The sequence below is a fragment of the Sinocyclocheilus anshuiensis genome, unplaced genomic scaffold (genome assembly GCF_001515605.1).
Source record: "Sinocyclocheilus anshuiensis isolate Anshui unplaced genomic scaffold, SAMN03320099.WGS_v1.1 scaffold916, whole genome shotgun sequence".
NCBI lineage: Eukaryota > Metazoa > Chordata > Actinopteri > Cypriniformes > Cyprinidae > Sinocyclocheilus > Sinocyclocheilus anshuiensis.
The window spans coordinates 464,922-477,434 of NW_015548264.1; the positions used below are offsets into that span (position 1 = coordinate 464,922).

Here is a 12,513-nt window from a genome sequence, read left to right on the forward strand (position 1 = left end):
TAGTGCAAGCAATGTATATTTGTTAAATTAAGATTGGAATACTGATATTTTTATATCCAAATATGTTAAATGATTAATTATGATTCCTGGCCTCAGATGTTGTTATAATTATTGATCAACAAAATTGAGGTTTGCCATTTTATTGACCAGGGGTTTGCAAATGCAAAATATATATGCACTATTCATATGCTTAATGGCCTCGTTATGTTACTCTGCAGGTGTAAAAACTGCACCTTTAAACATTTTTCTGTCTACAATATGCTTATGCGCTTAAACAGTGTTGGGGGAATCTTCTCTCTATTATATACATTTCACCACAGGTAACATACTATACCTTTTTAACATTAAGATGTCAATAAAATAATTCAAGAGCGATTTAATACATTCCATTGCACCTTGATTTTTCACATTTGTTCATAGACTGAGAAAATTAAAAAATATGATTACTAAACGTATCAACTTTATTTAATTACAAACATGAAATCACAAAAGGGGTTTAAATCAAAAGGAAAAAACATGCATTGCAGTAGGTTCAAGACTCTTTAATACTACACAAAAGAAAAACTACACAAATACTTGTGTTGGGTTTTCACAATATAGTGGCCGGAAAATGGGATTTAAAAAAAAAAAAGATCAAAATGCATTATTGTCAGCTGCACAGCTTAACAGTACTACAGATTGCAGCAATTTGCTGAACCCATAAAGATTACTTACCATAATTCATTCTTCAAATGTTCTCACTGGTTTGAATGTAAGTGAATTAACTGGCAACAACATAGAACCCTTTCAGCTTATACACAATTGATCAGAACAAACACCATCATCTAGTAAATCTCCTCAGTGGGTTAATAATCTCTATAGCTTCTGCAATTAATAAGGAATAGAGCAAACCCTCTTCTGGCACTGCTTTCCTTGTGTTTGCCATCTAATTTTTTTTATTTATCTTAATGTTGAAAGGTTACAAAATGATTATACAACCTAGCATCGACTAGTGTCAATGGATGAACGGAACTGCATAAATGAAATACATAAAGAGATTTTCCTTGCCCCGTTGCAGACCAGGAAGGTGGACACTCAGTACACATGTACATTGGCCCTTACATAAACCATAAAAAAACAATGAAAAACTTTTGTGTAGGTACAAAGGGAGGGGGGCTGCTGGTTGAGTAAAATGGGGCCACCTTAGACAGCAGGTTCAGGCTGACGTACCACCTCATCGAGTTCAGCAATGAAATTTTTCAAGTCATCAAGGCATCGCTCACGGATCTCTATCAGGTTCTCTTTCAGTGGGTTCTGCAGGGGCTTTTCTAAGCTGGGTTCCTTGGCCACCAGCATCTTCACCACCATGCCAAACGTCTCACAGTCCTGACGATAGACCTATAAAACAGCCCAATGTTTAAAATTATAAAGCAGTAATATTGTCCAACATGTACAATGTGCACACAAATGTCATGGGCAATCCCCAATCACTGCATAACAGTGTATGTTCTTCATGGCTAGTTACTTAGACCTCATCAAACAAGGTTCCTTAAAGTGTGTTAAATGTGGCACTGTAAAATGTGGTTTTCTTTTCCATTTAGCTTTCTAACCAACATAAAAACACATGCCTTGACAAGCTCAGACAACAATTTCTTGATGATAATTCATCCTGGAGCTCACAATAAGATTTTTTTTCTTCTGCTGAGCAAACCATTCAGATATGTATTTACCCTGTTAACATTTTCATTGGCCTAAAAAAATTAATGAAAAGTTGCATTTAACATTACATTTTTAAGCAGCAAAGATGCCGCATTAATCTAATTGGAAACAATACACTCTGCTTGTGCTTTACTTTTCTGGCAAATACATTGTGTTGTCAATCACGACACAGTCTCAAGACCCATCTCATAGAACAGACCATGAAAGCATCATAAATCTAATTATTTCTGTTCACAGAAGACATGGGGATGGAGAGCTGTTTTGTTTTGTATTTGGGAGAACATTCTGCCTTTCTGATCTGCCATCCAGACGATAGAACTAAGCCCTAAACCAAAACTCTCAGAGCTCAGTTGTGTTTACTGTGGTTGGATAATCAAACACTTCTGGACATCAAAGCAATGCTTCAGACCCAGGGGAGTCTGCATAACCTCTGCAATTACCTTCACTCACACACAGCCCTCAGGACATGTAACTTATAGCTGGAGATCATATCTTGAAACTGACTCTACAATTTACATCAGGAGACAGTGATAAACTAAGACTGTCACGACTAAACGATGGCACAGAGCAACACAATGCACCCAACCAAAACTGAAAGAAACTGATGGTTAAACATCTCACCAGTTTCCAAAATGGTCCTGACATTACATAACCATACAACAACATCTGGAAGTACTTAATATATAACAGGAACTGAAAACTTAGGGCATAATTAAACAAAAAAAGACAATGCATATCTTCCATGGTTCCTGCTACCTGCCCCCACAAGTCTGGAAAAGAAATGTGGCCACCCAACTAATTGTGCTGACTAATAATTTTTGCAGTGAGCTCCTCATTAGCTTCTAACATAAGGGCTCTTTCCCATGGCTGAGTCAAGTTCTAGTAAAATGAGATCACCTGGTTCCAGGAATCACCAAGGCCCACACACAAAGCCCAGAGTTCTTGTGTGAGAACTGCCTCTAATAGTCATTAAGTCGAATAGGTTCAATGAGAAGACTCTAATAGTCAATTAGAACATTCCAGAATAGAATGGATAAATGATGTAGAAAGGAAGTACTCAGTAGCCTGAGGCTGCAGGTTAAGAGACCGCAGTTAAACAGTCAATCTGTGCGACTGCTTAAAATGCATTAACGCTCAGCAAATAAACCTGGTTGCTGGAGCCTTGTAGCCTACGTGCTATTTTAAATAAAACCGGTTGAAAATAATGTTAGTTATAAATTTAGATCAGTACTATATACTTAATAAATAAGAGTTTAAACTAGTAGTAATATGGCAGCGGTAGCACTGCTTGCTTTTGCAAAACTTGCTGCCACAATGTTAAGTTGTGTGAAGTTTCCAGGATGCTATGTGGTTGCTAAGGTGTTTTGAACGGTTTTTAAGTGGATGTTTACTGGTCCAAGCCAATAGAGCTCGTGCCTAAAGGTGAAATCACAGCAAAATTCCAGAAAATTTTGGCAGACAAAAAGGTCCATTGTTCAGTCAATATGCACTCTTGAATCTGAAGTCACCGTTTGCTGATGTAGCGAGTTTGCGTGAAAAGCTTGAATGAGAAATCTGCATGGGTGAATTCCAAATCGCACCGATTTTCCTATTAAATTAACTGTATTTTAACTGTGAAATTTTAGTGAGCAACAGTAAATGTGATCACACCTTTATATTCTCGGATATTTAGGTCATTAAAGTCTTTTTTTTTTTTTTTGCCCGTTTTATTGTATGCCAGACATAAAATCTTAAGTCAGATATGAGTTACAGATCCTGGCCCTGCAAGAGAAAGTCAGGGATGATCTGAAGCAGAGGTTAACAGGAAGTTCTGAAAGACCACTATTTTTTAAAGCAAATTTATTCTATTTGCAACACTTTTTCTGCTGCTTTGAAATGATTAAATTAAACATTTTAATAGTATCAATTGTGATTCTAATTCATATTGCTATGCTATCATTTTATGAGATATCCTTGAACATACAAAGCCACCATAGCCACACAGAGATTAAATAATTCTTAACAATGCCAAGAATAACATACCAGATACTTGTTTTAAACGTAACAGTGCAAAAGGTACCTTAATTCACTGTATGTAGGAATGTGACAAAATAAAAGAGTTTTGGAAAGAAATTAGAAATATGATAGAGCATATGGTTTCAATAAGGTTACCATTAGATCCAGGGTTTTTCATTCTTGGCATTCATCCAGAAAATTGGAATATTAAAAAGGATAATCAAGTATTGATAGATATGTGCATTTTTACATGGCAAAAGGCTCATTGCCATTTATTGGAAAAAGACAGAAAGGCCTACCATAACTCATCGGTTAAGAGAAATATCTTCATGCATTGCAATGGAAAAGATAACCTATATGCTTAAGGGTAAACAAGCTAAATTTAAGAAAATCTGGAGTCCATTTTTATTATTTATTGAATGTAGGGATATTAACAATATAATAGAGGATCAAAATTCTTGATTGGGTATTTAAATATATTTTAATGTGCATTATATTAACCCCTTACAACGGCAGTTGTTATTGGTTGCAATGGATTATTAAATCTAACTTCCAAAGTACAGATTGTATTAACCCTTTGTTGGTTTTGTGCTTTACACTTTTTATGTAATATGAGCCCCTAGTGTTTGTTTGTTTGTTTTCTTTTCTTTTCTGTACATAGTAAGTATTGTTACAGACACGGTATGTACATGTGTCAGTCTTGTGTTTCAAGAAAATGTAATAAAAATAATATTACAAAAAAAAACAATGCCAAGAATGCTGGGAAGCGATTTCCTAGAGCATGCTCTACTTCCATAGACTTCCTGTGAACCCCACCTCTGTTACCCAATCAAACAGGAAAGCTGAACAGGACCTAGAGTGTGTGTGTGTTCTTGTTCAGCCTTTCATGTGCCATTTTTGTACTGTGGGAGGCTGATTCCTGATTCCGGGTAAAGATAGCAGAGAATTATTCAGGAAGGGCGGGAAAGACAAGGAGGGAAAAGTGGGAAAGTATCTATACACTAATAACTTTCAGAGTGGTTCAGCGAAAGTTCAGTTCTAGTTGTGTAAGTCCAAAGTTAGGTGTATTATATAAAAGCTTTGAGTATAATGTTTTGGTGTGTGAAATTTCAATATATTCATCTGTACGCCCAGCAATATGGAGTAAAAGTAACATTAGTTAAATGCAATGAACGTCTCAAATGAAATAGCTTGTGAATTGAACTGTCAAGAAATTTACTGTACATACATTAGCATATAGATGCCCCCAAGCATATGGACTAAAAACCACAAAGCACTGATATACAATCCCAAATAACTGTTAAGGATGCATATTCACCTTAATATAGTATACTATCTTATGCCTATGTTCTGGAACAAGAGCATAGAAAACCTAAGTATAGCAAAACATCATGTAAGGGTAATGGTCTTTAGGGGCAACTGTGTATCAGTCTATTATTTTATTTGATCTGACATTTTCAGATCAGAAACATCAAACGCGATTAAAGAACGGAGGAATCAAACATCCCTGATGGACCTCAAAAGCCTTGCTTCAGACCCAGATTAAGCCTCACCGTGGACTGCAGAACTATCACAACAAAGATGCCCTACTTGCAGTACTTTAACAGTAAGGAATTCAGTTTCGTTAGAATCACACGGGCTCATCTTTAAAATAAACATCTTGCTGGTCAAAACAAAACAATCAAGAGCCAACTAGATTCCTCTCTGAGCTTGACTTGAACTGAACTTGCTTAAAGCATTGAAAGAGTACAGCATTTATTATGTTCAACAACATCATTTAAAAGAGCATTTTGAGTACTTCTGAGTACTTCCACTTGCATGTATTTTGTCTTTTTCCTTCCTTTTTGATCATCACATTTACTAAGGAGAAACAAAGGTAAAACACCCACTGTCTCAGCTTTCTGTAAAAGTTCAGAACGATCGTAATAAAGTTCCTGCTCTCTCCTCCTCTTCTTTACTAGCCCTATTAAATGAAAGATGGGATCCCACAGGAGTGGTGAGCCAGCCCTCCTATTGAATACAAGCCTTTGGCTCAATAGCTGCTGACGATGCACAATTTTAACTGTCGGCTATTGACCCAACCTTGAGCTTTATTGAGTTATTTACATATCGAAAACAAATCTGATTTTATGTATGGCTAAGCTTTCCTTCACAGGAAGCCCTTTGAATCAGTTTTAGTGTTTGAATAGCTCTTTGTATTCTCGATCACTTAAGCATCTTTTCCTGCATAAATGACTGACAGATCTACATTTCTGTAATTTGCTCAGGATTTAATTTTTTTCTGCACTTCTTTTGAAGTGGAAGTCGACGTGATTTGCCCTGAATGCACATATTTCAGTGACAGTGTGTGGATGCCTTTCAGGCCAAAGCCTGTTATTTCACAAAGTGTGTGTGTTGTTTCTGTTTAAGTGTCCACCAGATGTTTAGCTTCTCCTTCAATCTGGTCTAGCCATCTCTACACTCTGCACTTTACCTTTTTTCAACAAACATTTAGCTGGCATGCACTATACAGCACGTTTTTTGGTTTATATACACTTAAACAATATACATCTAATGGGTCGTGGGACACAAAAGTATGAATTTTGAATAATGCGCCAGTTGCTCTTTTCCATGCAATAAAATTGAGTTAATAATAACACACTCGAATATTTTAAGTGTCAAAGCATCATAAAAATGGTCTGTACGACTCTTGAGCTAGTTTCCATGTCTTCTGAAACCATATGATGGCGTACAAGCAAGAAAGCCATTGATCTCCTTGATTCAAACATGAGAGTTTATGTGATTGGACAAAGAATTGTTCTTGTATGTTTAATCTTTTGTTTTCAGCACTCAAAACTTATCTGAATCATTAATTCATGAGTTGGACTGATCTGGTTCTTGAGTTCAACACTGACTCAATGATCAGTTCACAACATTTAACGGTTTACTGAAGAATTCAGTAAATAATGACTTCGAGTTTAGTTTGTTTCTATCATGCGCTATCATATGGCTTCAGAAACTTCCTTGAAGTATTGTGAAGTATAGTGTCATGGACCACTTTTGATTCTTTATGGTGCTTTTGCATCCATTTTGCAGCGTGAAAGCCTCATACACATGGGGACCAATTAAATGAAAAAGACCGACCAGTACAATTCTTCAAAACTGTTACACCAAAGAAGTATAATTTTCTTCTTTTTTTTATTATGTTTCATCTTGGCAGAGAGCATATACTTTAAATAACCTAAAATGTAAATAGTTAAACTCTTTCTGGCAACCCTATTAATAATATACAGCATCCTGAAAAGGAGGCATTAAAACAAGTATGTGGCCATTAAAATAAAAGGCAACACACTCTCAGAACTATGGTAAGAAAAGCTCAAAAGCGATTTTTGGCATTTCTCAAACCTTCTCAATTTCCCGAGCCTTGGCAGCAATAGCTTGAGCACGTCGCTCTTGAAAGTCGTCCATGACAGAGGAAGCTTCATCTACGGTGGGTGGAACTTTATCTGTGGGCCCTTCCACCGTTGTCATGTCCTCCTGCAGTACACAGGACAAGGCACTTTTAAAGGCTAGATTAATCCAGAAACATGTTCAGAGTAAAACACCCCAACAAATGCTGGAAATCAACATTCAGGAAAGTCCTGTTTTCTCCAAAACGGAAAAGAGGCAATGCAGAACAACGTCATTGCATGACAGAATGGAAACAAGTCCGAAAAAAAAAGTCTAACAAGTTGGCTCTGTCTATTTAGATCTACCACTTGGACCTACTTGGATACTTTTTGTCTAAAAAAAAAAAATGAATTGCCCAACACTAATTAACCAAACTCAAACTAATAACAATCATTTGATCTAAGTGGGGATATAAATATATTTAAGACGACCTGCAAAGGCATTACAAACAAATTTGAGCCCACCGCAGCAAAATCATCTGTTCTTTGTTCTTCAAAGAATGAATCCCCAAAACAAGTGTGTTTGTTGAACTTAAGAGACCGACTATCAGGCCGAGTTTACACTGGCAAAGCCTTTTCATCTAAGGCACAAGGTTATGGCTTATGCACCATGAACAGCTATGGAAGAAGATCAAAGGCTGAAGGACCGAGACGTCCACCAACCAGAACAACTTTCATCTGTACATGGTTCAGAGGTGAATCTAAGTGATCAAACAAAAGAAACTCACACAGGTTCTGTAAGGCATTTCATGTTGTGTTGGCTTGAAACTGAAGCTTGATTCAAGCATTCTTGAATCAAAACACTGATTGAGTACTGGGACAAAACAAAAAACGAAACTGAAATATTAAAAAAATGATTTGTACATGTAATCGTATATGTTTGGGTGCAACCTCCCACTTCTGTTTCATCAAAATGTGTTTTTCCTTTCCTATCACTTAATATGGGTCACCATCAAATACAAAAATAATGTGTTAAATATCTATCAGTTTACATATTAAAATGTATATGTTCATAATAACTTTATATTTATTATAAATGGTAAGATTTTATTATAAAACAATTTATATATAAATATAATGTTAATATACAAATAATCTTTTATAATTTATAATAGATACATTTTATTTATTATAAAAAACGTTTAATATATTTAAAGAGATTTTATATAAAAAGATTTTTTAAATATTTTTGAACATCACACATTTACAATACACCGTTTAATTTTTCTGGTGTTTTCTGGTATTTATTCTACCTACTTAAAACGATTAAAAATCCTGAACAATTTCTTTACAATTTGGGTGACAGAGCTGACATATTACATTTGTGACACTTAAAATGCACACACAATTACCTATTATTAAATTATTAAAAAACAAAAACTATAAACTAAACTTAAAAATAAATTATTTTTTAAGTAAGGAAAGCCAATGTCTTGCGAATCAGTGAAAGAACTAGTTTGTATTACAAATAAAAGACTAAAATATTCACAGAGGAGAGTAAAATTAAATTAATTATTTTATTTTTTATTTTCTTTATTTAAAAATCAGCAAAATATTTTTGTATGTTCACCATGATTATTCTCAGATTCGGTTCACCTAAACACAAAAAAAGGAAAAAGAAGAGAGTACATGAGAGAAACAGCTAACCCAAATTATTTTAGGCTCTCAGTGCTCCCTAGAGTATGTCCAGAGTGCTCTGAGCCTCCGATAAGATCTTGTGATAAAGCCGAGAGTTGAGTTAATGGATTTCTCCCTCTTTTTTTTAGCCTTGCTGCGGCTTGGGTGGCCCAATGATGTCCATGACTCTTCTTCAGCGACCCGTGTAGTTTTGTGTCAGTACCGTGCTTACAGTCTGAATAAACACGTCACAGGCCGCTTGCCTTTCATACGCCAAACAGGACCCTTTAAAACCCATCATATGGGAGAGAGGAAAGCGCAAGCAAACAGCTTTTTAAAAAGAAGGAAAAAATCTCCATTTTTTTCACCATCAGCTGAAATTGCTGGCATGTCACACTTATTATTATTTTAGCGGATGAAAGGGAGTGTTCTGGTAAGCACATCTGTTTGGGTGCTGTGCGTGTGTGCGACTCACCTTAGTGGCTGATACGGAGCTATGGGGCGAACCGTCTCGTGATGCACTCACGGAGGGGCCGGGGGGCCTTTCCCTGTCTGTAGAAGATGAAAGACTGGGATCAGAACACAAGAAACAAAGCATCTGTTGTAGGACGCAAGCCAACAATGCAGCTATAGTTTGGACATGGATCAACATCCCCCAGAAAGCCACGGAATATGGCCTTGCTTGACTCATTTGGTGCCATAAACATTTTCACATGCTGGAACGGATCCTGCTCGCTTTCCGAACATCCAGCTGGCATGCAGAACCAGGTGGTTCCCTCGCTGCCGATCAGGGCTCTTCCCTGCAGGCAAACCACAGCCAGGTGCCTGCAGTGTCACCCCGTGACCCTCTCCGTGTGAGCTGTGGGCTCAACACCTACGGATTCGTTCGGCGAGAGATGAAGGAATGCTCGCTAAATTGATTTGGAGCGGAGAGAAGCCTATAACCAGAAGTTATGTTTAGATTTACACAGATTTAAGATTCCAATCTAAATCTCCTTGCGACGAATGCATGGACATCAAACATCTGGCAAAGAAAAACAAAAAGGGAACCGATGAAAGCTAGAGAAAAAGGAAAGGTTTAGCAATCAGACACACTCCTGTGGACTTTTTACGATCCCCGGCCAAAGGAAGTGAGAGGAAAGCAGACAAACAAAATGAGGCTCTACGATGGTGCGATTAGCAACGCTTTCTCTCAAGTTACTGTGACTGTGGGCTGACCTTTAACTTATAAAGCAAAGCGAAACAAAATCTCCTTGTGTGTGAGCCATAAACTTTCTTTATCAGGATTTAAGAGGAATATGATTTTTCTTCATGTTTTGGTTTCCAAAATATTCATATAAAATAGTACCCTGGTGACTGAATACCTAGGTACACTAACATTCAAAAGTTTGGGCAGTTTTTTTTTTGAAAGAAGTTAATACTTTTAACCAGCAAGGATGCATTAAATTCATCAAACAAGAAAGTAGAGACATTTATAATGTTACAAACGATTGCTATTTTAAATAAATATCGCTTTATATTTTGAACTTTATATTCAAATAATCAGTGTATCAGTTTACACAAAAACATTGAGCAGCACAACTGTTTTCAATGTTGATAATATTAAGAAAAGTTTCTTGAGCACCAACAGAGCACATTAGAATGAAGACTGGAGTAACAGCTGCTGAAAATTCAGCTTTACCATCACGGGAATAAGTTACATTTTAAAATATACGATAAAACATTTATTTTATACAGCAAAAATATTACACAATATTAATTCTTTACTGCATTTTTCATCAAATAAATGCAGCCGTGGTGCACATAAGAGACTTACTTAAAAAATAATTTTAATTTTACCAACACCAAACTTTTTAGCAGTACTATTATCTGCATGCAATTTATTTATTTTTCTTTGGAAAGTAGCCAACTTTATTTATTTGGAAAGTAGCCATGTAATTATTGGAAAAATATAGTCAACCAATCATTGTTGCAAAATAAACTATATCAAGATGATACAAGACCTATTTATATACAGTGATATGTCTGCCTTTACGGTATTAAGTAAAAAGATTAACATTTATATTATTTAATTTTTCTCCATGAGTTCCATTAAGCTATGTTCAATCGTTTTAGCAAAAAAATATTTTGTTATAGACTAAATGACCATTTTTCAAAATTTAATTCATGCGGGCTTTCTGATGCATAATTAGTATGACCGAATAATCTACATGCCCCCAGAATGACAATGTTTTACTCACCCGGTCCCCTGCCTGGCCCGAACGGCTCCTCAAATCCTGAAACACAGGAAAACATTTTTGTATATCAAAAAAAAAAAAAAAAACAGTACAAAAACTGTATTTTTTAGTGAGCAATATGTTTTTGATGCATTTCTTTGATCAGTATTAGAGGTTACAGCATATGATCCCATGCAAGCCTGCTTCATCTTTTCACAGCAGCATAATCTTGGGACGCTCACTTGGGGTATGTCAACGCAAAACATGTGCATCCAATATTGGCTGCTCGAAGCGTCGCTCTGGAGCTTATTACTGAGGATCTCATTATAGTAACAGAGAACAGCGAAACAAACACAGATGGGAGTCTTTATTAGGACAGGCTTTGAGTGACATCATCTGTGATCGGAGGTCTGTGGTGGACACTTGGGTACAGTCATGTCCAAGCCTGTCTATTTTCAAACACGACAACTCAAATCAAACCTGTCTGGGAAGCATTTAGGACATTTATCTAGTTTATAGAAGAAATAAAGCAACCAGGGAAGGTCTTTCCACTCTGCAGCTGGGCGTATTAAAATGTGCTTGCATGCAAATTAGTCAAGAAAGCCCTTAAATCAATCACCAGGCTTTTACATGTTTCAAATAGTCCACGTCAAGTCAAAGACTACACTTCAAGCTGTGCACTGACCCTTTGTACCGTCTAGAGTCTGTGTGTGTGGGAGATCCCGCCAACGAGATTTCTCCAAGTGAAATGCAGACAGGTTTGGCAGACTGTCTATACCTGTGAACACCACTGGCATTAAACAATGTTGAGTTGAGGTTATTAACTCCATCACGCATTATTATACATGTGTGTATAGTAAGTATATACACTTCCATTCTAACCCCAAAATTTTGAACAGTGGTGTATATAAATCAAAACCAAAGAAATACTAAGTAGTGATTGAACAGGCATTTTGACTGAAGATTTTTCATACTTTTCCCCTGCTGAGGCGGGAAAGGATGCACTTTGCCCCGCTCTGGTGAGTAGCTGCGGCTGCTTATGCTGGACCCCGACCGACTGTGAGGGGAAGGGGGAACGTCCCGCCGAGCTGGAGAGCGCTCGCGTACTGGAGGGAACGGCGCCTTTCTTCTCAAGTTGTCCCGCTCCTCCCTGTGAGAGAGATGAGCACAGATACGCAAATTTTCTGTATCTGTTCCCTAGTAGAATAACATGGGGCATTTTACTTTTAACGTATCTGAATACAAACCCCCGGTCCAGGTTCATTATGGCCTGCATGAGGGTGTCATCTCCTGCATCAGGGGCTATTGTAGGCAGAGACCTGGGTGGAGGAGGGTGAGCACCCAGGACTCGAGCATTCGGGGGAGGACCTGCACGACTGCTCGGTCTGAGGCAGGAAAAGAAAAATAAGACAAATATTTGCATTCACATTATGGATAAGAAATATTAAGCATACTTTTTTTTTCTCATTAAACATTTTTTTGGGGGTTTTGTGGGTAAGTCGTGGCCTAATGGTTAGAGAGTCAGACTCGTAACCCAAAGGTTGCGGGTTCGAGTCTCG

The 12,513-nt window shown here is 37.0% G+C and overlaps 1 protein-coding gene across 2 annotated transcripts in view; it reads right to left on the bottom strand.

Annotated features, from left to right (window-relative positions):
- Positions 1-527: 527 nt before the first annotated feature.
- LOC107655578 (periphilin-1-like) overlaps positions 528-12,513 on the bottom strand; it is a 16,887-nt gene continuing 4,901 nt past the window's right edge. Inside the window, exons 6-12 of one of the 2 annotated variants that reach the window (XM_016443101.1) lie at positions 12,202-12,339; positions 11,929-12,104; positions 11,649-11,732; positions 10,979-11,014; positions 9,214-9,290; positions 7,078-7,209; positions 528-1,377 (exon numbers count right to left, since the gene is read on the bottom strand). In XM_016443101.1, the coding sequence (XP_016298587.1) occupies positions 1,183-1,377; positions 7,078-7,209; positions 9,214-9,290; positions 10,979-11,014; positions 11,649-11,732; positions 11,929-12,104; positions 12,202-12,339 (838 nt within the window). In that variant the 3' untranslated portion in view covers positions 528-1,182. The remainder of the gene's footprint in view (positions 1,378-7,077; positions 7,210-9,213; positions 9,291-10,978; positions 11,015-11,648; positions 11,733-11,928; positions 12,105-12,201; positions 12,340-12,513) is intronic. The other variant, XM_016443102.1, reaches the window with a different exon arrangement.